Below are 27,328 nucleotides of genomic sequence, written 5' to 3' on the forward strand. Positions count from 1 at the left end.
TATTCATTCAATGATACTGTAAAATATATGACTAAAACAAAGTAAGAATTTAATGTCTTTTACATATATCATGTATATTAGACAAAGCATCTCAAAGATTCTCATATCAATAGTCAAATATCAATTCATCAATTATTCATAATACAAAGATTAATTTACTTAACACATTAAAACAATTGTTTAAACCAAAGGTAATCATATATAATTAATCTTGTGTAATATATAAATAATTCATCAGCATTTAATTTAATAATATATTCATCAGAAAAAAAATAAAAAAAAAATATAACAAATTAAATAAAACAAACAAATCTGAAACAATAAACTAAGAAAATATAAAGCCATGTTGTAATTTTTACAAATGTAAATGTTGATTTTTATAAATGGCCATAATTCACAACATTACAGTGGAATTTAACGGAATAAATAAAAAATTCCACAACATAGAAGTCTTCAAACAATTATGAAGTATAAAGTAGATATTGTTAGGAAGCATAGTTGGATCCAGAGGGGAGCTGGGTTGATTTGGTCGATTATATAGGGAATCATTGAAGTGCGACCAAAGTGGAGTTAGGTTAGTCAGTGGGTCCCCCTTACAAAACATACTAGTTCCTCTACTGGTAAGCAATACAGTTAGTCAATTACTTTTTTATTATTTTTTGTTAACTTTCCTCTCTTTGCTGGTTCTGTTCCATAATTGATTTTTGTACATTCTGGAAATAGTAGATATAGTTAAATCTAATTATCGGTAATTCATATTTTTCCTTTGATCTTACTGCCTAATATTTTCGAGTATCAAAGTACTGGCTGTATCAAGGAAAATATTAGGTAATACATTGCGTGACGTCATAACATTGCGTGACGGGCTCGTTTAGATATTCAACATGATATAGTCAGTATCAAAAACTCAATTACCTATTATTCTATATATATTAAGCCAGGTGGTTTCTTATTGTCAAAATGGAAAATCAAGGGGAAAAAATCACAAATTTTTATAAGCATTTGAAAATTCATTTTTACAGGAAAATTATGATAGTTTGTTTAACCAGACTAAAAGATGTGTCTATACATAAAAGTGTAAGAACTCAGTTATCCTCATAACTCAATGTGTTTTTTGTAAAATGTGTATTAAGTTATAGAATTGTTTAACCTAGTGCACTGCAAACTCATAATAAGATGAAAAAGGTAAATAAATATATTGAAAAGTGAAATATTTGATGAAAAATAAAAAAAAAAAAAAAACATATAGTAACATAAAAGCATTAGGCATTATTTATACACTTCAGGTAGAAACTACAAAGTTGAAAAAGAATGAACTGCACATGTTTTTTCAAGGCTTTTCCTGGGGGGGGGGGGGGGGGGGGGGGGGGTGTGATGTCAAGTAATCACATAATCACATTTTAAACGGAGGAAATATGTCTATCATAGAATTAAGGGAGTTCTCTTCTCAGTTTTAAAGTAATTAACTTTTCAAAACTTTAGTTTATTATAGATAGGGGTTTCATAAAGAAATCCAAAGAGCAAAATAAATATATAGGTTACCATGCTTGTTTTCGAGATATAAGACATCAAAATTTTGGCGGGAAAATATTCTCTCGTCCTATCATAGCTTTATCATTGACAAGTCATGCAAGTTGAAGTTCTCAAAAACGGTTAAAAAGTAAAAATTAAAATTTATAAGACTTTTACAGATGGCTTTTCATTATACATGATAAAGATTTACAAAAAAAATGGAGGTCACAGGGCAAATTTTTTCAAGCCATTCAAACGGATAAAACCAGAGGATTCTGAAAATCTGGCAAATAATCTAAAACATGACAAGCCAGCTTCCTTAGCAATAGGTATGTTTTAAATTACAATAGAACATAGTGTATTTTAGCAACATAACAGTCTTATAACAGTAGGAGTCTCTCTTAAGCTAGGTTTTGCAGGTATGGACAATTGTAATGTATAAAGAAGCACTATTATTGAAGATAATAACAATTTAACAAATAAATAAAATAATGCTATTCAATATTGTAGAGAAGCAATGTCAATCATTTCACAACAAACACAATACACTTTTAGAAAAGAAGAATGAAGAAGAGATCAGATAATGAAAACACAAAAGCTGTGCATGGCAAAGAAACATTCTCAAGAAAAGAAATGTGTCTTTCATAGAATTGAATTTGATATGTCTTAAATTACAATGATAAATAATTTATTTTGAGTATGATAACAGCTAGAGCATGCAGAGATCCTCTTAAGCTAGGTTTGTTGGAATGGGGAACTTTTAATGTACATGTGTTAATAAGCACTATCACGTTACAATGTTGTAGAACATGTCTATCATTTCACAACAAATGCAATATTTTTGGGTGGAGTATTCTTAATTGGAGTTTTGCTCCCCTCTCCCTTGTCCACATATGATTCCAGCATTAAGTAATGTAGGAATCCCTTGTCCTTGGTGAAGTCATCATCATCGTCAAGGTCAATATGAACTTGATCCCCCTCCATGATGTCAAATCGGCTCATTGGTAGATTTTCACATCTTGTTGATAATTCTTCAAATACTTTATTTTCCTCCTCATGGAAAGGACCACATGCTAAATGAAACATCTTGAAATTTTTTACCCTGAAATACATGAAATACTTCTTTTACTAAATAAATAATTTGGTGTATTTACTGTCTTCTGATTGGTTAAAAGTATTACTTTTATTTTCAATGTTGTCAATTTTTATGGTGACCCACCCACTCTTACGTTGTATATTCATACACCAACATGTTGGTACGTTGTTATTGTTAATATAAATAATATTAAAAAGTCCTTTCGCCTTATTTTTGAGAGAAATTTATTCATAATTCGCAGATTATGAAATGGGAAAAGTCAAAAATTTATTTAATGGTTCAATAAATTCAAAATAAATTAATGCTATTCATTATAAATAAATTTCTCTCGAAAAAGACAGACGAACTTACAGACGCAAAGACCAGAAAACATAATGCCCATAAATGGGGTATAAAAACAGTTGTTCCTCAATTCTAAAAAATGATACTATATAATATAAAGGAATCTTGAGTATACATTTACTAAAAACTTCTGTATTTCGCATATGTCCATCTATTCTTAAAATATACTCACGAGGCATACAAACAGAACTTTTTGGCAACAAACAATCTCAGCTTGCCAACAGGTTCTACAACTCTTACTCTGGATGTTATCATCTGGTCCTTATACACAAGTGTAAGATTGATCCATTCCTTGAAACCTCTTGGAACAATCGTCACGTTTCTTAATGGTTTAGGCTTTCCTGGAATTGTAAATCATAGAAATATTCATATAAAATATGGTTCAAATTGGATCATGTTTATAAATAATTTCCTGTATCCAGACAAAAAGGGTTAGTAGGAAGATCCAAAAATATTAAATAAGAAGACAGATCGTTTAAAAATTGAAAAAAGCAATAGTTCTCAGTTTAACTATTGAATTATTTTCCTATTTTGAACATGTGATACAAGAGTTTTTCTTTTTTATATTAGTATATTGCGGTCTAAAATATCAAACACCTAAATTCTATTTCCCTTAAACAATTAACTATAATTTTATTTTTTCATACATAATTTTTTTTAAAGTTTCAATTTTTTAATTATCATACGATTTTATTCATCTATATTATATCTATTAAAATGCTTTCATCAATGTGGTTAATTTTTATTAAGCCTTTAGTCTCATTATTTTTAGACATTAATATAGAATACTGTAGCAACTCAGTTGATTGAAGAAATTTTTCTATCACAAAACATTTCTATTTCAGCAAAATATAATATATAAAAGACTTTTCATTAGGAAAAAGAATCAAAAGTTTAAAGACAAATTTGTAACAGACTTTTAAAGAATAAAGACAAGGGTAAAGGGAAATAACACTTAAAATCATTGGTAAGTTTGTGTAATTCATTTTCATTTATATTTTCTATGCTTCTAGGTTACATAGATTATTTTCAATCTGCTTCACATAAACTGCTTAAATTACATTGATGAAACTTGACTTTCGAAAACATTAAACTGATTTAAAGAGTTATCTCCCTTAACCAAAGTCTCCCCCCTCCCCCTTAAGAATGTTAACCTTAATGCTAGCAGTAGTGGCATAAATATATATAAATCTCATTTTAAACAAGACTGATGTTTTGCTGGAAAATCTTAAATTGAATATGAATACAATCCACTGTTCCAAACATACCATGTTTTTTCTCCAGCTCAAAATATCTTGGAGGTTTATTTGGATTGTCCATAAAGAATCGTAGATAATGCCATTCTGACTTGTCTCTTTCGTTCACGGTCACCTCACTGCCGTTCAGAATGCTTATATTTGGAAGGCTAAAAAAAAAAAGTAACATACATAATAACACAATTTTTTTGAAGCAGGCTATTATTTCAACTTGGGATTTATTTTTGATTAGGGCTATTCCAGAAAAAATGTAAGGGGTTGGGTGATGGGTATCAGAGCAACTTTTCACACTATAATTCTCAATTACAATTTTCTGGGTGGCAGGTGCGGACAAAAACTGCCTTCCAACCCCCCTCCCTCCTTACATTTTTTCTGGAATAGCCCTTATTGAATTTGCATAATTTCTTGTACTTAAAATTTTCAATAAATTTCATGTTTATTCTGTATTATAATAATGTTTTGAGTGGTGCATAACACTTTCCATACAATGTATTTTGTATAGATGAGGGGGAGGACAGGGGGTACCCTTCTCCCTTCTCCCATCCCTATTCTCCTTTCTCCTATCCCTCTTCTCCTTATTTTTTTTTTAATTTACCGGAAAAAAGAGAGATATTTTATTTTTTCATATTTTATTTTTTTCTCCAACTTTTTCTCCTTTCTCCCAGCCTTCCTCTCCTTTCTCCTACCCCCTTTCTCCCTGTCTCCCTTACCCCTGTCCTCCCCCTCATAGATAGTGTTGTGCGTGGCACAGTGCATATTATTGAAAATATGCTATCTTCTTTACAATTGGTAGTGTTGTGCCAGCACAGAACATTAAAATACAAGTACAAGAAGTTATGCAAATTCAAAATTTGCTATTTCATTTGATGCACAGTTCTGGCATTGTACCCTCTATTGTGTATTTTTAGCCTTAAATGCCATTTTGGTTGGCAAGCAGAATCATAAAACAGTTTTAACATGTTTAAACTAAATACATCCAAGAATGATTGTCATGATTGTAGCAAAGTTTTGTTTCTTATAATGGGAGAGTAGTTTAAGGGAAGAATATTTTTGTAAAAAATAGCAGACTATTGAAGACCTTTGGTCAGATTGTTTCCCCATTTCCATTTTCAATTTTATTTACATGAGACCATAAACAAAGAATCAAGCAATCCTAAAAATAGTTTAGAGAGTTATACATGGCATTTACACTAATTACCTTGCTATCTGAAGCTTCCTCCTGTCATCTTGACTTAGTTTTGTAGTCAGTTCTATATCCTATAAAGATAAGAAAAAAGTGCATGTTAAAAATACTTAATTTGTATTTGTTTTTTTGTGTTGATGGCTAATTGCTAAAAATTTATACCAAAAATCTTCTTCATTAATATGAAAAACATCAATCAAAATATTTTGAAGGAATAATGAATTAATTTGTATACTGATTGTGATTGGAAACTAAAAATATTTTGAGTACCATTCACATCACTGTACATCATGTACATTATACATTGTTAAAGTATATATCACTTTCCCAATCACTTTATTAATGCAGAAAATTATTCTTACCATAACTCGAACAGACTTCAATGATGGAAATCTACTCAAGGCTTCAATGTATTTCCAATCACCCAGTTTTGTTTGACTCAGACATAAACTGGACAAGTTGGAGAATGGTTTTGTTCCTAAAATATCTTTTTTAAATTTTCCACATCTGGAACAAACTATTCCCTGACTGTCAGAGCCTTCATCAATAGACATATCAAATATTTCACATTCTGAGTTATCTCCCTTGTCATGTTCCATTCCTCCCATGTGACTATCATTTTCTGTGTCATGTGATGTTTCTGTGTCATGTGATGTTATAACATCCTCCTCCTCCTCTGGAACATAAAGTGTGTCCTCAAAACTTCCCATCTGCATTTCTTCTGTTGCTACACTTCTAAATGTGTCATGCACAAGATCATTAACAATGTTTTGAATCTCATTTTGAACTTCAACATTACCATTCATATCTCTGTTCTGATCGCATACACATAAATCAGTGACATCATCATCTTTGTGCTCATAAGACAAATTCTGTAGAGGGTTCTCTGACAATATCAGAGATTGTAACTGTGGTAAATGTCTCAATTTCCAGATCTCTTCCCAACTGCAAGAAAAAATATAGGTAAATAGCAAATAAATTTTTGACTGAATTTAAGAGTGAATAGTTTTAATACTTAGTAATAACAAACTTTGAAAAAGGGAAAAAAGTGTAAACATGATGGTTTACTTTTTATATATTGTAACCAATGGATGAAGAGTTGAGTTGAATATATTCTTCACATATCATGCATATCATGCTTTCAACTTTCCATTATATTATGTAACACATTGGAATGAAGTAAAAGATACTGTGGATTCATTATTATTCTTTGGATACCAATTTTCGAGGTTTTCGTGGGGACAGGTGAACCACTAATTTAAATGTTCAACAAATTACAAATTTTCTCTCATGTTGTATGCAGACTTTGGCAAAACCACAAAATTACATCTCCATGAAAAAGCAAGTTTTCTGCAATCCACGAAAATTGGTACCCACAAAAATAAATGAATCCATAGTAACAGGTATGACCAAAACCATATTGGAAATAGTCATAAACCATACAAACATGACCAACAACCAACTATGTTTTTTTTTTCACCACTAATTTTTTAATTGCTTGTTAATGGTATACAATTAGAATACAATACTTCAGTTAAACTCTCAATTCTTAAAAATATTCTTGTTTTAAATGTTATGGGGAAATTTTCCTTTCTATAATATCGATCACTGTCTTTAGCAGTGTTTGAGTTTTATTTTTTTTCTCCAATTTATGTGCTGTTTTCACATTTCTTATAAGCTGCGAGAAAATTTGTTATCTTCACCAGTGAAATAAATATCTGCTCTCCCTAAATGTTTGGTCAAAATTTAATTATAACATCAAATTATTTTGGTTTCTTCTGAATTTCCTATTGTGAAGTAATAAAAATGGCCACTCTAAATAGTTAAATTTTAATCATTTAAAAAGCTCGGCAAGCCTCACACTTTAGATGTTAAAATTGAACTGTCTTGAATAGAAAAATATTGCAGCACACGTGTTCCAGTGGTGAAATGTTTATCTATCACATGACAATTAGCTAGAACATACCTCTGAATCCTATTATTATTCATCCTGAGACAGTGTAAATTAGGCAGATTCTGTGCTACATCAGCATTGTTACAGGTTACTTTGTCAAAATCTAGAAAAAATATTTAAAGCGTTTTTTTTCTTTTCAATTATACTTTCTATGTTTTACTCTTAGACCTTCTAGTAAGAAATATGAACACACACATATACATGTACATAGAAATAGTTTTATGCAAAGACCTTTTTTTTTTTTTTTACATAATTGGAAATTGCATTTGTTAAAAACAAAAAAAATACCTGGAGTTGTCTCCCTTGAGAGACCAATATAACTGTTGTCCGTTACATTTGTACTTGTTATGTTACCATGGTTATTCATAACAATTATCAATGTGAAGTTTTTATTCGAAGACAATATTTTCAACATTTTCTAAAGATGTCCTTAATTGGGTGTGAAAGATATTAGAGTATAATTAGACTCCAGGATCTCTCTATAATGAGCCTCTTCATGTTTTTTTTTATTATTGTGAATTCATTATTATTTATTGTATACCAATTTTCCTGGCTTTCATGAGTACAGTTGAAACTCAAATTTAAATGTTAATGAATTGTAAATTTTCCTTAGGCTTTGTATGCAGAGATTGGCAAAACCCCAAAATAAAATATTTACGAAAGTGCAATTAATGTTTTCCTCAATCCACAGAAAATAAATGAATCCACAGTATGTGATAAATTGGCTGTTTTAAGGTGATTATTTGATCATCAAACCAAATATTTCATGATTATTTGATAATCTAGGACTGTTTTCTTGATTATTTGATTATTTTCGTTTACTGTGGATTCATTTATTTTTGTGGGTACCAATTTTCGTGGATTAAGGAAAACTTGCATATTCGTGGATATTTTATTTCATGGTTTTGCTGAAGTCTGCATACAAACCTATAGAAAAATTATCATTCATTGAATATTTAATTTTGTGGTTTCACTGTGCACACGAAATCCACGAAAATTGGTATTCAACTAATAATAATGAATCCACAGTATGTGATTATATTGACTGTGATAATTTGATTACTTTAACTTGGGCACCCCCATGAGGGGCCTCTGTAATATGAAGATTTACCATTTGCACAAACATGGAGTTCTTTAAGTGATGGGAGATTCTTGGACAGGTTAAGTATATCTGACCAGGACACCATAGTACCATTTAATACTAGATTCTCTATACTGGGTAAACTTGTGCTCCATTTCTCTAAAGCTTGCTGAAAATAATCAATAGGATTTAATTACCAATGTATAATATCAAGAAAAGTTCATATTTCCCATGGATTCTTTTATATACATATATGTTTCATTTTTTATACTCTACTGTTTTTATCGACATTGAAATGGAAAATACATAAAACTGATCCTTTTTTCTGATATCATGCAAATTTAAACCAGCTCATGATCACTTAAGGTACAAAATGTCTTTGGTAATTAGCCAAAAACACAGTCATTTATTTTAACCTGAATATAAATATGCACTGATTTCCAATATGTTTTGTACAAGGTGTTAATTAAATCCTGCTTACATATGGACATACATGTAGATCCATTCATTGTTAGACTTTTTAATGCCACTTTAAACATTTTTGCCAATATCATGGTGTGTATGGTGTTGACAGGCAAGTGATCCTACAGTCATGATAGTTAAAACATGGTTAAATTACCTAGACCACTAAGCAATCCCAGCTCTACTTTAGAAGATGGTAAATTCTTACTCTTTCAAAACCCTGTGGTAAATTACATGTAAATTAAGGACAAGATCATGAAGAACATGTCGATGTTATTTAAAAATGAACCCTGCTTTGTGGCAGACCAACAAGTTGAGCAGGATTAAAAGAAGTTTGAGTTCACAAGATAACAGCCATCTGCAAGAGAAATTTAACCCTACTCTAGGACACATTATTCTGATTCAGGGCAGACCAGTCTTTGCTCTAACTCCTAAATGACATATGTTTAGCCTAAGGCAGCAAATACCAGTTTTAAAGTCTGTTGTTTGAACTGATTCATGAATCTAACCTGCTACATGTACCCAGTGTTCTCCCCAGGCCCTTATAGGACTGCGGGCCCGTGATGTATAATTTTTTACCGTGGTTCTATTGGTCTTACTGTACCTGCACTCCTGCAAGAAGTTATGCATACCATATTTAGCTGTGTATAATAAGCAGTTGTCCTGTGTATAATAAGCGCCCCCTTTTCATCCCTTCAAAATCTTGAAAAAAAGTTTCTATTCAGACTACTGGTGACTTACACACTCATCTTTTAAAGGATTTCTAGCAAAGTTGACAAACTTCAGACATGGTAGCTGTGAAAGTAATTCCAGCACATCACTCCAGTCATGTAGATAATTGTCTGACAAATCTAAGTCCACAACATTAGGACATAACGACTTCAGTCCTTCATGTGGGAGGCCTGCCTTCCATACACCACTATTATTTAAAATCTGAAAAAAATAAAAAATTAAGTGAGTTAACTTAGTTTTATTAATTGAATTGATTCATATTTTTAATGTCATGAATGTTGGAGTCTTTTAAAGTTGAGTGTATGGTATGATTTTTCTCTTTCTTGAATGCAGTACGGTTGCCTATAATTACTTACATCAACTTCATTTGAAATTTGTTGGATACATGTAGTTATGTCATTGGCAATCATACAACATGGCCCTAATTTTTATATAATATGTACGGTCCAATATGCAAAATAGAAAGATTAGACATCTGTAAATTTTATTGTCATGATTGTCAATGATTGTGATTATTGTCTCCGACTATAAGTGTATTACTATTTTTCTGCACTCTCAACATGCTCAATAGTAAGTAAAAGCTTGTCAAGCCTGGTGCTTTAAATATACAATTTATCTGTCTCGAGTGTAGAAATATTGCAACACACTTGTTGCAGTGGTGGAATGTATATGTACATCTTAAACTAAAGTAACAGAAATTACAGAATCAACATCTATAAGTAATGTAGTTATGCCTGGCAAAAACAAGCAGAATATACAATGTCATGAATGTTGACTATAAATAAAATGAAAATGGTCTTTTTTAAATGGGCCTTATAAACTATAGTATATATATATATATATCTATCCCATTCTTTTCCCTAAACATATATAATCCTTGATATACATTTGTAGTTCTTCTTTTATCACAAAGATACAGATCTATGAAATTTAACTGTATTTGTTTATGTGCTTCAGCTCAGATGTCTGTTACTACATGTACTATCTTGAGGATTTGCATTTAATTATATACATTGTACACATGTTTCTATTTATATCATTTTGATCATATGAAAAATGAGGGATTTAAAAAAACAAACCACCAGTGTGATTAATATACATGATATACATGCAACCTGTTACAATTGACGCAAACTCACAGAAAGTAGATATTTTAATAGAGATGCATACGTCTATGTCCTTTACTGGTCTATGATCACATTAAGTCTGTCCTTTTCAAAACTTAATGTAATGTTTAACATGTCAAACATCAGAGTTTAATGTCATATAAAACTTCAAATTAAAAAAAAAGTTTATAAAAATATACATGTTCATGTACATACATGTACAAGAATGCAAGATGTACTTGAATGGTTAAGTTTAACTGTAAAACAAGTGTACTAGATATTTCTTTTAAAAGAAAATCCTTTAAATATATTATCAAAATCTTCATAAATGTTAACTGCTATATTGAATTATTGTCTTCCTGCACACTAATTGACCACTATGTTCCTGTAAACATGCAATTTATAAAACAAAGTTCTACGAAGCAACAAGTGATGAAAACTGATCATTTGGAGTGAATTTAAAAAGCCTGTGGACCATAACTCTGCAACAGAACATTGGCAGATCCAGGGACCCCGGACCCCCCCCCCCCCCCTTTTTTTTATTTAAATGGCTGGATCCGCCCCTGCAGAATAACCTTCAAAACCAAACAAAATTTGAACTTGATCTGTAACTGTTCATTATAAAACTATATATACCAAATATCAAATCAATATTTTTAAGCATGAAGAAAAAATTGTGATTAACTGAATTTCCAGACTGACAGATGGACAGACAACAGGTTGAGTGCAAACCTTTAGTCTTGAAAGGGGACTAGTTACTGATCTTAAAATCAAATTAAATACACCAAATTGTATTACATTTTTGCACATGTTGAAGGAAAAGTTTAATAAAAAAATGGGAATGCATAGAATATACAAAAAATAATAACATCATGAACATGGCTCTAGGTAATTAACTTATTCCTCGTATATTCCATGCCACTGTGTTGATCTATTATGAATGTCATGATCTTGTGAAAAGATAATGTATATTATACTATAAAGACTTAACAATTCTGTACTTTTTAAGGTTTTTACTGTAACTTTGACTAATGATACAGGCAATCAGACAGCTGTCAAACTCTCAGACTGTCATTTCATTCAGAACAAAGGGGGTCTCATTGGGGGGTTCTGATCCCGGATCCTGCTTTCTGTTTTGTCAGATTCCTGTATCCCGCTTACACTATGTACATTGTATGTAAGCAATTCTCATTTTTTGTCATTTCCCAACAATAATTTGATTTTCATGCATCAAGCTTACAAAAAAATCAGCAATACCGCGTCACGCTAATAGACCCACAACAAAGGGTTTTACAATTTATTAAATTCTAGCACATCTTCTTTTATGAGTCATGTGAGATAAGACATCAATTTGCAACCGGCTGATTCATTTATTTATTTCCATTAAAGTAGAAATTACATTTCTCTAATTTTTGTGCTATTTTCACATTTCCTGACCGGTGTGAGAAAAATATTACATGACTCAGTGAAGAATTAATAAACATTACTCAAAAATTTAAATTGTACAATATACATGTATCTGGCAAATTGCCCTAATTTTCATCAGCTGATTCAGGATGCTACAGTTGTTGATATTTCATGACTTCAAGAATCTATGAACAGTTTCTTTTTACTTAAATGTTCGTAAATAAACCCACCACATTTCGCAAGTAAGCTAATTCAGCATCAGAACCACTCGTCTTTGGTTTGCCATGAAAAGCAATTTCAATCACAAAGCCCGACATATTTTCCGAGCTTTCATCCACACAATATTTCTGTTTTAACGCATCTGTAAAGGACTTCTTCCTTTTCGTTCTCTGTCTTGGTCTTTCTTGCGCCATCTTGCTGACCAGTGGTATGCAAATATGTAGATTTCTACACTGTTCTATAGCCTATAGAGATATATTTTTATATATGATTTCAGTAGGTCAAATGCCACCTCGCCAGTTTGTTTTTGTTTTCCTCTGCATGGTGTACTAGGTAAACAGTTTATCAAGTATAACAAGAATATATGGAAACTAAATATTTTGAAACAAAGAAATATCATAATGAACATGTTAGTTTCAGAATAATTACAATACAGTTTTATTTTTTGTTTTTATTTTCAAATATATTTTTTTCACAGTGTGTATCAAATCAAATCTCTCTTTTCACTTGTTTATCTTTCCTCCATTTTTAATTTGGAGCACCTCTGTATGGTACACAACAACTCGTACTCAACCAACGCGTACCCTATCGTGGTCATCAGCCAGCCGACACGTACAAACAACGATGCAGAGGGCAGGCATCGGCTCATCAACAAGAAATCTTCATAACGGAAGAAGCTTTTCTACTTGCAGCTTCCAAAACAGAAAAAAAAGCTGAACTTCTACCGAATCAGCTAAAGATGGTAACAGAGTGAAAATTGACAGAGATCTACCTCTAATTAAATACCTACAAAAGTAAAGCAAAATTATAGCCGGGTGAAATTTGATCCGTTGGAAACAAATTCACAGTAGTTGATTTTTTTTATCAGGAGGAAAATATTTCCCTATGATCAGTGTATGTGCGGATCCTAAAATATCATTTTTACTGTATATGCCATAAATTTTTGATGTAGAATGATAAATAAATAGACGACTTTTTTTTAATTTTTAAAGAAAATGAAGAAAATTAATCAAAAAGAATATGTTAAGAAACACATAATACTAATAAAACAAAGTAAGAGATGCGACCGGGTTTTTTTCGCGCCTAAATCCAAATAGCTGTGAAATATATATGAGACAATATATCTGAAAAAAAGTCTATTTTTTGGCAATAAGAAAAAACAAAAAAATAATTTCTAGACCCGGTATTTTAATAGCACAAATCGAAGAACACACATTGTGGATCTATAGGAACTGTTGTCCAGTTCTTTCCTGTTACCAAAGTGAACCAATTTTAAAAAGTTTCTAATGGGAATATGAAATAAGTTTAAGACACTATTTGTGGTTTACTAGTATATCCTGCAATAGTTTATCAAATACCAATTATTGATTTTAGCATTTGCAATACAAAAGGTTTAGAAGTATACTTAAGGTAGATCACCAGTATATATTTTTTGAGACAGAATTTTTTTATAATTTGCCTACATGAAGATTTTATTATGCTCTTTTCAAATTTTCAAAAATTGAATAAAAAGTATGGGTCACCGTGCTATTTTTCAAGCTATGAGTTGTTGAAAATTGCCAAAATTTGGTTAGTTTGTTCATGAAAAAACACATTAGTGTGCATAAAAAAAATTCTATGAGATAGAATTTTGAAATAAATTGTGAGAAGAAAGGTTTCATAATATGTTTTAAGAAAATAAAAAGAAAACATGGTGTCACCGAACTTGTTTTCTTGCTACAAGTAAATATAAAAAAAAAATCCTATTAGCCCAGTATAAATTTTGTACTAAAAGAGTTATCTACCCTTAAATGGCTCATTTGAAAAAAATGATTTTAAAACCAAAGAAAGTGATATTTGTTAAAATATTTTGTATAATACAATTGATTAACAAGTTTTCTTTGAATATAGGAATCTTCTAACAATTGAATTGCAAATCTGTCTCCAAATTTGCAGATTTAGGCAAATAACTAGACCGATTTTTTACTGTGATTGTACAATCCAAGATGGCGGTATACCATCAAGCTCCCTTAAATATATATAGGTTACAATACACCATTAGATTTTATGGGCGCAGCCATTTTATGAGCATAACATGGTATTCAGAATTAAGAGTATGGCGAATCCTGATTGGTCGATATGTGAGCCCGTTATTTTTTATTATTAGAGACTTGGTGCACTCTGCTTCATACCAAAGGCAAAATCATAATTATTCCGTAGCCTTAAAGGCACTGAGATGACTTTTCAACGCTAGGACAAGACACATATTTTTAAGGGCAAAATTGATAGGCATGGGCGATAAGTAGAAAATACGCTAAGAAAAGCAACGCGAACCTATATTTTTTGGACCAAAAAATACTGTCCTAATAACTTTTCTTTGATTCTAGCAAGATTTCGTTAACAAAATCAACTTTCTAAAGTCTGTATCTCGAAAAAGGCTACCATTGTCGCCTATGGGGAAATTAATTGTTTATTTCAATCTATAGTCAGATATGTCGGTAACATGAAACTCGGAGTCTTGAGTAACAGGACAACGGTAACAGGATAGAATTGGTAACGGAAGGGATTTTTCTGCTTTATTTTAAAGTTTAAGAAAAATACATCATTTTAGATAGGTCACAATTGGAAAATAACAGCAAACAATGTCATTTATCCTTTGAAACTGTATTTGCAAGATGAAACATATGCCTAGGTAATGAAAAATTCTAAAATAAATTCCTTGCTGTTACTATCTACTATACTAGAATTGCACAATGTTCTCTGCTGTTATCAAAGGGAAAAACCCTATTTATTTATTCAATATACTGTGTATTATTTTGAAATTTATTTGATAAGGTGGTGATAACATAAACTAAATGAAATGGTTGGCATATAGTAGATAAACTTTTCGATTCTTTAGTGAAATTGTCTTTAGCATCCTTCCTGTTACTGATGATGGTTATGCTGTTACTTTTTATCAGGTAACATTTAAAAAGATGATATAAAAACACACCTAATGTTGTGGTGCACACATAAAATTATTCTCAGAAAGTGTAAGAAAAGGCTATAACAGCTGAGGATAGAACACCATAAAGTATTTTTCTATAAATTCGTACCTTGGATGGGCTTGAATTTTCAAACCTGGCCGCCTTTCCATCTATTTCTTTGTACTAATGCATTCAGAAAATGATGCTCTTCAAAATACATAATGGGAAAATAACTCTTGGTCTTGTTAACGTTTCCACAGGTAAAAAACCCTAGTGGTAACAGGAGGGAAATCACCCCTTGGGATAATAAAATTTTCTCTTAAAATTTGCAAAATTTTATTACATGCTCTAGTTATAATATAAAAAGACAAATTAGGAACAAGTTTATTATATAATATATCATATATGTGAGAATCGGACGCCTGTTGAATTAATTTGGATATTATTTGAATGATTTAGTTTTCAAAAAAACATAGGGGACAACATGATTTTAGGGGGGGGGGGGGGGGGTTGGACATTTAAATTACAATATTTTTTTGGAAGAAATACAAGAATGAGTGTTTAATTGGCAGGAGTTGGAGCATATATAATTTAGTTTATACTGAAATTTTCAAAAAAGATGGTTGAATAAAAAAATAATTGCTGGTGAAGTGGGGGTCATGAAAAGTAGATTTTTTTTCAGATATTGTCTCGTGTACCAAAATAGGTGAATATTTAGGACATTTCACGTACAGATCGTGCAGGTGTTTTATAACAAACAGGTAAGATGTTGTTGCAGAAAAAATATTCATTTCAATACAATTATTAAAGTTGTATAACGTAGAATAGGTTTTGTCATTCAGTTTCTTCATATTGAACTGAATTCCACTATGATGCTTTCTTTACGCGAGTCATACAATTGAGAATGGAAATGGGGAATGTGTCAAAGAGACAACAACCCGACCAAATAAAAAAAAAAACAACAGCAGAAGGTCACCAACAGGTCTTCAATGTAGCAAGAAATTCCCGCACCCGGAGGCGTCCTTCAGCTGGCCCCTAAACAAATATATACTAGTTTACTGTCGAATAATGATACGGCGCATTTTCACTGTATGATATATATTTTTTTTTATCTATTACAGCGTATTTTTTCAAGCATGTAAAGCAATACTTTAGTTAGCGTGCTTGCTTTGTTGTATTTTTTACAATCATTATGATAACACTCAATTTAATTCAAATATAATAATTATATAAATACAGGTTAAACTATGCCGATACATATTGTTTAAAGATGACAATCTTATTTACAAAGTTTGTATAAACAATTATACAAACTAAGCAAGCAAGTCAATCAAAGTTTTTCTTTACATGCATTAGGAAATTAGCTGTAAAGCCTTAATTTAGCTGACTTGCTCAAGCAATAGATAGAGTAAGAGACGGATTTGATAAAATTTAACTTACGGAGGAAAGTTTGGTTTTAAAACACTCTAAATAAATTCAATAGAAATAACATTTATGTCAAATGTATTCCATTTAATTTCTCATAAATCGTATAGGGATCTTTATCCTTGTTTTTTTTGTCCATTTCCATATCCTTGTTTTTTTATATCCATTTCCATGACAATTCACCACTAATTACGTACATCTTGATATATATTGAATTGTTGGTTTTCCTGTTTAAAAGGTTTTAAACTGGGGCCCTTTATAACTTGCTGTTCGGTGTGAGCCAAGACCCCATGTTTAAGACCGTATTTTGACGTATAAAGGTATACTAGTACTTTTATAAATTGTGACTCGGATGGAGAGTTGTCCCATTGTCACATATGACATCTTATCTATCTGTGACTTAAACCGAAACGAGACGGGATAAAAAGGGATAAAAAACAAACGTTTTTAATATATTTATAATCACAGATTTCTAATTTAAGTCAAGTACGATTCTTAACAAAATCATGCTGACTTTCGTTGTTAAAATAAAAACCTGACGAGGGGGAAGGGGGGTGTTGCTTTCAATGTTTATGCACCTGTCAAGAGTTTAACGCCTTGTGTTCAGTACTTCGATAGTTGATATGGTTCATTTACCTCCGTTTGTATATAGAGTAATATCTCAACAATTAGCTCCCTATCTCAAATCCTGATCAATATCTTCACAAATATTTGATATCTTGAATTCAGTTAAAGACTCATTATGTGTTCACTATTTCAGCATAGCCGTGGTATTTAAACAGCATCATTTTTGGTTTAATTGGCAGCATTACAGTTTGTATCCTCTGTAAATCTGTGTCTATTTCAAGTATCTATTCTACATTCAGTACATATATAATTCAAGGTTTAAAGTGCATGTATATAAATTATGAAGATCATGATTTCTTTTTCTTGCGTGGTGGAACATACGTTGACTGTTCAAATTCGACTTTCACGGCCGTTTCTTAAAATATATTAGACCATCACTGCAATGATAATATTATATAACTTCATTATAAGTTATTGTTCATGGATACTTTACAATGAACAATAAATACGACCCTGTCCTCTTTTCTTCGAATGTGATACTTTGTATTTACCCTGAACAACGTGACTTGTGATACATGAGAAACTTGATAAAAAGTAAAAACACAAAAACACAGAAGTGTACCCTACTGGAACACATCACATCACCCCTTATTTTGCTTATAAGCGAGTGATATGAGAGCCTTTACATTTTTAATGCACCTACCTAACACACGGCTAAATTATATACCACTGGAAGCTAAGAATATGTACTTTCTAAATATCCCGGTCGTCAAAAGAAGTTATGGTGCATTTTTTTTTAATCGAGGTCAAAGGTCATGGGTCCAATTTCAATACACGGATACTTCCAGTGGAAAAATCGAGTCAAAACAAATGCAAAAACGATTTTTTTTTTTATAGAAATGCCGCATTACTGTTGGGAAAATATATTTCTATCATAGTATTAATTAGTTTTGGTTGAGTGTAACGCATGTTACGTAACGTTTTCTCTGGGAGTCTTTGAAAATCAACTATTACAAGGGGTACAATCAAAATCACGTGATGGTTATACAAACACCGGAAGTTACAGTCGAACTGCCGCTTGAAAGGTTAGTAGTTGCATTTTCTTGTTTATATCAATTAAATTTTGATTAATAAGTTGGCACACTGAATGTCGGATAGTATGTAGTTTTAAAATACACAATTGTTTTTGCTAGAAAGCGTGCAGTTATTGCAAACACTTCGACACAGTTATCTGGTGAAATTTTGGAACTGTGTCGAAGTGTTAGCATTAACTGCACGCTTTCCAGCAAGGATACTTGTGTATTTCAAAACTAGATAGTATCCGACATTCGGTGCACTACCTTATTTATTAAATTTTATTGATATAAACAAGTAAATACGACTACTTACCTTTCAAGCGGTCTGCTCGACTGTTACTTCCGGTGTGTATATCCATCACGTGATTTTGATTGTACCCCTTGTATTAAGTCACATAAATGTATCTGACGTCGCCCTTGCATTATCTAAACCTTATAATACCCCATATCATTTGATTGCACGTATTTACATACATATATTTGCAAATTTGATATAAATAATCCGAAACAAAATATTTAAAGCAAGGGGGAAATATAACATATGACATATTTTTAATTGTTTAGAACAGTCCAATGATGAGCTGTACATTAAAATTGAGGAAGTGTATGGTCTCCTGTTAGTTTGAAAGTCTGCCAACTGCTTCAAGACCAGACAACCATAGGACAGATTTTATTTTATTGTTGTAGTGCAATATGTTGAGTCTTGATCATACCGCAATTTCATTTACATCACTAAATGAAATATGATAAGAGTACTAACTAACATTACTAAAATGAGTAAAGCGCTACTAGTATATTTATATCAACAAATTGACAATTTTAATATAAAACATCACAAGGAAAATATGATCACTCATTGTACGTCAAACTGTGTATCTTGAGATATCTAATTAATCAAACAACACTTGACAAATTTTTAAATTACGCTAGTGATGACGTTCGGCTACTTTGGCACTAAGTGTTACTTTTTTATATCTTGTTTCACCGCTGCAAACGGAGGACAGGTTTATTCTAATATTGATCCCTTCATTTGGCTTTCTTATGTTAAAATCCCGTTAGTGTATAACCTAAATGATCGAAACGTCGGACTAATGGGATGTTGGACCATTTAGGTGTCGGAATATTATAGCTTCATTTTAATTTGTAATCTCATCATTCTTATCGGTCAACATATCCATACAAAGACAACTTCCTTGGCATGAGCATATATCAGTACGACAGAGGTTTTGCTCAAAGCGGACACAATATCTACTATATACAGATTGAATTAAAAATTTGGAAATGGACATGAGGGATTTGTCAAAGAGACACCAACCCGTTCAGAAAGCAGGCAACGGCCGAAGACCACCAATGGGTCATCAATGCTGTAAGAAACTCACAAACCCGGAGGCGTTCTTCAGCTGGCCTCTAAACAAAAATGTACTAGTTTGAAATGATAATAGACGTCACACTAAGCTTCGAAATATACTCAAGAAAATAAAATAAAAAATCAAACAAAACTAAGAAAGGACAGAAGCTCCTGACTTGGGACAGACGCAAAATTGCGGCGGGGTTAAACATGTTTTTTGAAATCTCAACCCTCCCCTATACCTATACCAATGCGTGAACAGATAAAATCTTGTAGAAAGTTGGATGACATCATACCGGACCAAATTTATTATTTGGATGAAATTTTTATCCCCAGACGAAAAATAATGCCATGTACCTTTTTTACTGTTTTATTGCATTTAATAGAAAAAGAGGACTTTGTATCAAATAAATCAAGATTTTTATAGAAAATCCATTTGAAAAATTCGAACAAAAATGGCGACAAAAGGGTACATAAACCTTAACTTTTACTTACATTTGCCTTGGTGACTTTAAGAACTTGGTGGTAATTTATAAATGCCTTGGTGGCAATAGACCTAGGTGGTCATTTATATATGCCTTGGTGGCAATAGACCTAGGTGGTCATTTATATATGCCTTGGTGGCAATATATCTAGGTAGTTATTTATAATAGACCTAGGTGGTCATTTTTATGATTTTTTACCTATGCCTTGGTGGCAACATTGAATTAAAAATACCAGCCTTGGGGGCCTCAAGACATTGATGGTCATTTATATTCGCCTTGGCGGCCCGGCTTCTTGATAGAACTAGATGGGAATGTTTGACCTTGGTGGCAACCTGTGTTGGAATTTAGACCTTGGGTAGTTATTATCAACCCAGGTGGTCAGATATTTGTTATGACGTGCGCCGGTTACACGCAGGGCAAAGTGCTATTGCTATGTAAAATATATGTGGAAGTGGGGGCATTGGCCATTTTGGAAACCTATAGTTTCTTTTGTTACTTTTGAGTGTTGTGGACTTTTCATTGATTATTACATCGTGCATACTGATAGAAAATGCTCTTTAAAGACTTTGTTAGAAACGAATAAAATTATTGAGAAATTGGATAAATTAAGTGTGACATGTCACTTGATCCGATATTAAGGTTCATGTGGACCCTATGGCTAAAATGGCCGTATTTTCACCTCAAAATTTACTCTGAGTACAGACAAACCTGGGCATCTGTAAAAAAATTCAGGCATAGCATGTCCTAGATAAATGAATTTTAAATATGTTTTATGTTTTAAAAAAATAAAAACTTACCAGGATTTTGCCGTGCACTTTTTTCATTCCTCCAGAAGGTGCCAAAATAAACTAAGTTGGGAAACAGGTTTGAGAACTTCCCCACAGGTAAAAATTAAGGTGAGCATTTTTAATTGACATGGACATTAGATGGACAATAGATACCTGACAATAATTGTTTATGTAAACTGTGTACCTGAGTGGACCATATCAAGGTAAACTCAACTGTTTGTTCATTTTATCATCTTCTGCAGAGACGAAAAAAAGTGTACGTCAAAATCCATTTAAGTTATGAATTTTCTAAATCATACAATGCATTTGAATTCTATTTATCTAGGGCATGCTATGCCTTAAATCTTTTCCAGATGCACATGTTTGCCTATACTCAGAGAAAATTTTGAGGTGAAAATACAGCCATTTTAGCCATAGGGTCCACATGAACCTTAATGTTGTTTACCGGAGTAATGAGTTCGAACAACCTAAAAGGAAAAGATTTTTTCTGATCAGAATATGGTGAGAGCAAATTGCAATTTAAGTAATGTTTTGATTTCTGAAGCAGGAAAATTATGAATGGGAAAATATGGGTACAGCATTAAATTATGTATGTCTGTGTTGAGCAACATAACATGCCAATATGGTACGGTAAAAAAAAATAATCTGTGATTGAAGCAGCTTTATGTTCTAATAAACCTATTTAAAAGTAATTTTAAAAATGTGTCCGTAATTTCATGGTGTTTACTATTGGATATGGTTTCATTGATGTATTGAAATATGTCACAAAAATCTGTTTGTCTTGGGAGATTAAGTAATGGTTGCAATATTTTTGTTTTGTTTTGTTTTATTTAATATATATAACATGTATAATGTTGAATGATTTTGAATACTAGTACAAATGTATACTTTAAAAATTGTATGTATGGTTAAATTTCTTATTTTAAATTTCTTTGTCTACAGTTCGAGTGACACTGATTCCTTAGTGGTTTTCCACGTGGATTATAGGCAAATGATTTTTCCTTTCCAAGGTGTGGCTAATGCTGTCTTAAGTACAAATAAACAATTTGTTATTGGTTAATATTTTTTCAGCAGACATGTGAAGAATTGAGTGGAAATACAATTGCCAATGTGCCTGATTAGGAAGTAAAGAGTGTGTTTTGATTCAACAACAGTAAAGAAAAAGACAAGCCAGCATAGTTTACACTTGGATGTGAAGTCCCTTTGCTTACAAGCTTTCCACATGCTGAAGATGTTATTAAAATAATGACAATTTTCACTTTGAGTTCATTGCCTTAACTCAACTTTTAAAAGTCTGAATGTGGTCAAATTCATGAGAATTTATTGAAATATGAATTATTTATAAAGAACTGTGTACATGTAATGATGTATCTTTAGTAGTGTTTTAATGTAATAAGGAATAATATTTATTAAAAGTGGTGAAGGTATTTTTGTTTTGAGTATTGGGAATACTATTCCTTAAGGGAAAGAGCCTTGCTAGTGGTGTAATTTGAGATTGGCCTGCAAATATGCTGTATGAACTATAGAGTTGTATATGCTCATAACTTAACATGAACTGGATGCAAGATTATATCAATCACTGAGGATATGTGTATAACCTCATTGGTTGATATCTTTGGCGGTAGTACATGTGCTACATCCTCATTCTTTCAATATCCAAGTGGTGGTTGATTTCAAGGCTATGTTTGGTCAGGCAATTGTATTGCCGGTTTGGGTTGATGAGGTTCTTGATAAGCCCCCCTCTCCCATCCATAAGTACCAAAATGTGGATATGTTTTAATATTTTATCTTTAACTCATACAGCATGTTTAGTGAGAATTTAAATGCAAGATGTCTCGAGTTGACCGCTGATTGTTGCCTAGAATAATGATAACATGGATAACCAATTGTCAAAAATATGAAGAGACATAGTTGTAGAAAATAGAGGGTGACGAACCCACACTCTTTTCTTATGGAACAGCTGAAAAATGAAACGGCGAAATAAAAAAAAAGAAGATGAAAAACAAGGATAACAATTTGATTTATTTGGAATATTCGCATAAGGGAGAACAGTACAATACAAGGTTGCGGTCATAAAGAAAGATAAACAAATAACAATAAGTAAAAACAATCAAAAAAGACACACATGTTTTTTTTTCAATGGAATTTATGTGTGTATGCTGTATGTAGATATAGGAAGATGTGGTGTGAGTGCCAATGAGACAACGCTCCATCTAAATAATAATTCAAAAGAAAAAGTAAACCATTATAAGTCAATATACGGCCTTCAACACGGAGCCGTGGCTCACACTGAACAAAGAGCTATAAAGGGCATCAACATTACTAGTGTAAAACCATTCAAACGGGAAAAATCTAATCTATATAAAAAACGGGAAAAGAGAAACACGTATATGTTACATAAACAAACGACAACTACTGTACATGCCTGTTTTCTCTTTAAAGGTGTATGTAACACAAAGCAGGAACATGCTATTGTTTTTGAAAATTCTTTTAATAATTTGAAAAACAAAAATTTTACCTCTCAGGTCCGAGGAAATACATATTGTTTTGTATGAATTAAAGTTTTGGTCACTATACAAAACAATTTGATTTTTTATCAAATTGTTTAATTTGTTTGTTTATTCAAGATAAATATAGATTATACCACTGCATCGAGTGTAATACGATATTTATCCACTCGAGACAGTTAATTTTTCAAATTTAAAGCACGAGGCTCGCCGAGCGTTTTAAACATTTAAAATTTAACTGTCGGGAGTGCATAAATATCGTATTACACCAGATTTGGTGGTGGAATCTGTTTCCCTAATGATTTGCAAGCAATACGCAGGCAAACTTATTCCTTCTTTGCTACTGATCTGCAAAAAGATGTGTTCTTTCTATGTGACGTCATCAGACATGATCATTTTTTTCATGCCGTCATAACAGGAAATTCAGAGGAAAAAAAAACCGATGAAGAGATCAAACTAACCATACGTTGATTTTTTTATACAATGAATGCAGAAAGGAATAAATTGACGAAAAATTAGAGGACTTTTTATTAAGATTCGAAATAGTCTCAGTTAACAGTAATTTCAATTGAACACGAAATATACAAAGGCCAGGATGATATATGGACAGATTGTTAAAACTTTCAACCTTATAGAATAGTAGTGTGATTTGGTATCTCTTTGTTTGTCAGTTAGTTTTGTTCTTTTAAAAGGCAAAAGTAAATTACAAAAACCGTTTTAAAAGTCATTTAAACCATTTGTTTGTATTCTATATCATGTATATCAAAATGTACATATTGTTATCTATTCATAGGCTTTCTGGTTTCAATTGATGAGCTGTGAGTTTGATATAAGAGTCACAGATGAGTCTTGTGTAGACGAAACTCGCGTCTGGCGTACAAAATCATAATCCCGGCACCTTTGATAACGACATATAAGAGGGACGAAAGATACCAAAGGGACAGTCAAACTCGTAAATTTAAAACAAACTGACAACGCCATGGCTAAAAATGAAAAAGACAAACAGAAAAACAATAGTACACATGACACAACATAGAAAAGAATAAACAACACGAACCCCACCAAAAACTAGGGGTGATCTCAGGTGCTCCGGAAGGGTAAGTAGATCCTGCTCCACATGCTGCACCCGTCGTGTTGCTTATGTGATTACAAATCCGGTAAATAGTCTAATTCGGTAGGTCAAATTCATGAAAGGGAAGGGGATTGTAGTTACGACGTAAGGAACATATCCGATATCATTTGTGAAACGGTTATTCCAAAACGGTCAACCAACTCGTGATGGCGTCCTTAAAATTTACGAAGGGATGATTTCAACTTCACCATTTGGAACTCTTGGTTTAATAGCTTCCTTGTAAGCTGTAACCCTCTATCAAGAAAATCATGATAGGAAATGCAAGCACGGGAATATCGTATCAATTGGGAGATATATACCCCGTATGCAGGTGCTGCTGAAATGTTGCTACTTAGAAATGGAAAGTTCACAATTGGAAAGCTGAAATCATCTCTTTTGTCGTAAAGTTTTGTTTTCAACCGACCCTCGTTGTCAATTTCTAGATGTAAGTCAAGATATGAGGCCGACTTTACTGTATCTGTAGTATCCTTTATCTCCAATTCGATGGGATAGATGCGATCCACATAATCACCAATATGCTACCAAATTATTTAATACAACAGTCATGTTCACAACAAATTTTACAAAGCCGTAACATTATCGCTTAATCTTTATTTACGCACTATATATATAAGGAACACAACACCGTTCATTATTCCATCTGCTGCACCATTAATTACTGATGCATATCGAAGACCCATTGGTGGTTCCTCAATTGAAATCCATAGTCCTTCGATTGCATTTGCACCAAACTGAATTACATGAACCAACACAAACAGTGATAGTTTAAACGCAAGACGTCTCGAGTTGACCGCTGATTGTTCGCCAAAAGATTCATTCATAACTCTTGTCTGTCTTTTGATATAACACCATATGATCAAGTACAGGGTTATTATGATGGCAAATGACAAAAATTTACCGAGACATATTTGTAGGAAATGGAAGGTGATGAACCCACGCTCTTCTATCAAAGAACAGCTGAAACAAAAAAAATAAACGGGAGAAATAAGAAAATAAAGATTAGAACGCAATACAATTTGATTTATGTGTTAGATTTACGAAAAGGGAGAACAAAACAATAATAAATATTGCAACCACAAAATATAGAAATATAATTCATCACATACACCAATATTTTATTAACTTCAATATGTGCTTGTATGTTGAATGTGCTTGTATGTTGAATGTGCTTCTTCACTCTTTCAAGACTTCTGGTTTTATCTTATGTTCAAACACCATAATGATGCATACGATTTTCTGCATAAATGTATATTCTTACACAAGCATGCGATGTTTTGCAAAATTTGTAAATCTAATGGACAAAAAGTAAAGTGAAAAGCATGAAATTAATAAAAAAAAAAATAAATTCATGACGAAAATAAATTCCTAATAAATCCTTGTTTTCTACTCAAAGGAAAAAAATAATTGAGAAAGTGAAATTGGAAATCCTTAATCTACTAAAATCCATGTATTTCACCTCTGAGGAAATAAAACGAGGGTTGTGTATGGCCACGCTTAGAGCACTACATAGTGGCTCTCATTGGGGTCTCATCGTGACTTGGAATCGGCCGAAATTTTGTAAGCGTGACTCGTGAAAGTCAAATTGTTCTGCGTGAAACGAGAAACGAAGTCGGTTGGGACACGCGCAATTACAAACGATATAATAACAATGATAAGTTGGATACGGGAATCTGACAAAACGTTAAGCCAGATGCGGAATTAGCCCCCCCCCCCCCCCATTTTCTCTCACCAAATGAGACCCCTATACCTATAAACGTTTTACTTTTTTTAAATTCCTGTTTTTTTATTCATTACATAACTATCTTCACAAATGGTTACTTTAGACAGGAATAAGTATTAGTTAGCAGTGTAATATTAGTTGATTTTGAATACATGTTATTTTGGGGTAAACAGATTCATGAATCGCTGTAACGTCAATTTTCGAAGTTTTCAAATACTTTGTTATATAAGGTATAATTATATAATTCTTTCACTCCTGACAAACTTACATTCAGTTGCAAGATATGAAAAAAAAAATCATCTCTACAACATGTGTATACACAAGTATAAGATAGAGCGGATGATACGTTTTATATTTTGGAGAATTGGAACAAACATGACATTACAAATATACAAGCTATACAATTGGTTTCAGTTACTCAACTGTTTTTCCTTTTTATATAAGTGAAATATGCTTTTCTTTAAACCAGGGATACTTATTTTTTATAACAATATGATATGTTTAAATTGTTTACATAACAGTACCGTTAGCCTTAATTAAGTACAATTATTACTTACAATACTGGGTTTTTAGAAAACTTGTCAAAGACTGCTGCTGTTGTCAGTTCAACCAAAGGAATTCCAATTGTAGGACATAGTATAAACATATCCCTCTTGCCTAATGGCAAATTTCGACTTCTTATTACAAGGTTGAAAGCATAAATGGCTATAGCGGTGCATAGAAAAATTTGTGAAGATGCGAACTCCAGTACTAGTACTCCGTAAATTGAGCATGCTAACTTGTTAATGTTAATATTTACCAATTCTTTGATGAATTCCAAATGCTGTTTGAACGGTGTGAAATAGAAGATCAAATACAACCGTATAAAGACTAAATCTATCAATCACTTTCCATTTGAAGAAATTCTCACTTTTTGATCTAATGAGGTAAATAATGACGATGGAGGAAACAATGATGCTGCAAAGTGTTATAATGATCATTGGTA

General features: G+C 32.0%; 1 protein-coding gene across 1 annotated transcript; it reads right to left on the bottom strand.

Annotated features, from left to right (window-relative positions):
• Window positions 1-1,368: 1,368 nt before the first annotated feature.
• LOC134690949 (uncharacterized) lies at window positions 1,369-12,660 on the bottom strand. The gene is made up of 9 exons (XM_063551126.1): window positions 12,362-12,660; window positions 9,628-9,819; window positions 8,455-8,593; window positions 7,356-7,446; window positions 5,752-6,334; window positions 5,405-5,463; window positions 4,219-4,355; window positions 3,123-3,291; window positions 1,369-2,614 (listed from the first exon to the last, which is right to left on the bottom strand). Exons 1-9 carry the CDS (start codon window positions 12,542-12,544, stop codon window positions 2,329-2,331), a joined length of 1,839 nt encoding a protein of 612 aa, XP_063407196.1. The 5' UTR covers window positions 12,545-12,660; the 3' UTR covers window positions 1,369-2,328.
• Window positions 12,661-27,328: the final 14,668 nt, after the last annotated feature.

This window comes from Mytilus trossulus, chromosome 11, assembly GCF_036588685.1.
Source record: "Mytilus trossulus isolate FHL-02 chromosome 11, PNRI_Mtr1.1.1.hap1, whole genome shotgun sequence".
Lineage (NCBI taxonomy): Eukaryota > Metazoa > Mollusca > Bivalvia > Mytilida > Mytilidae > Mytilus > Mytilus trossulus.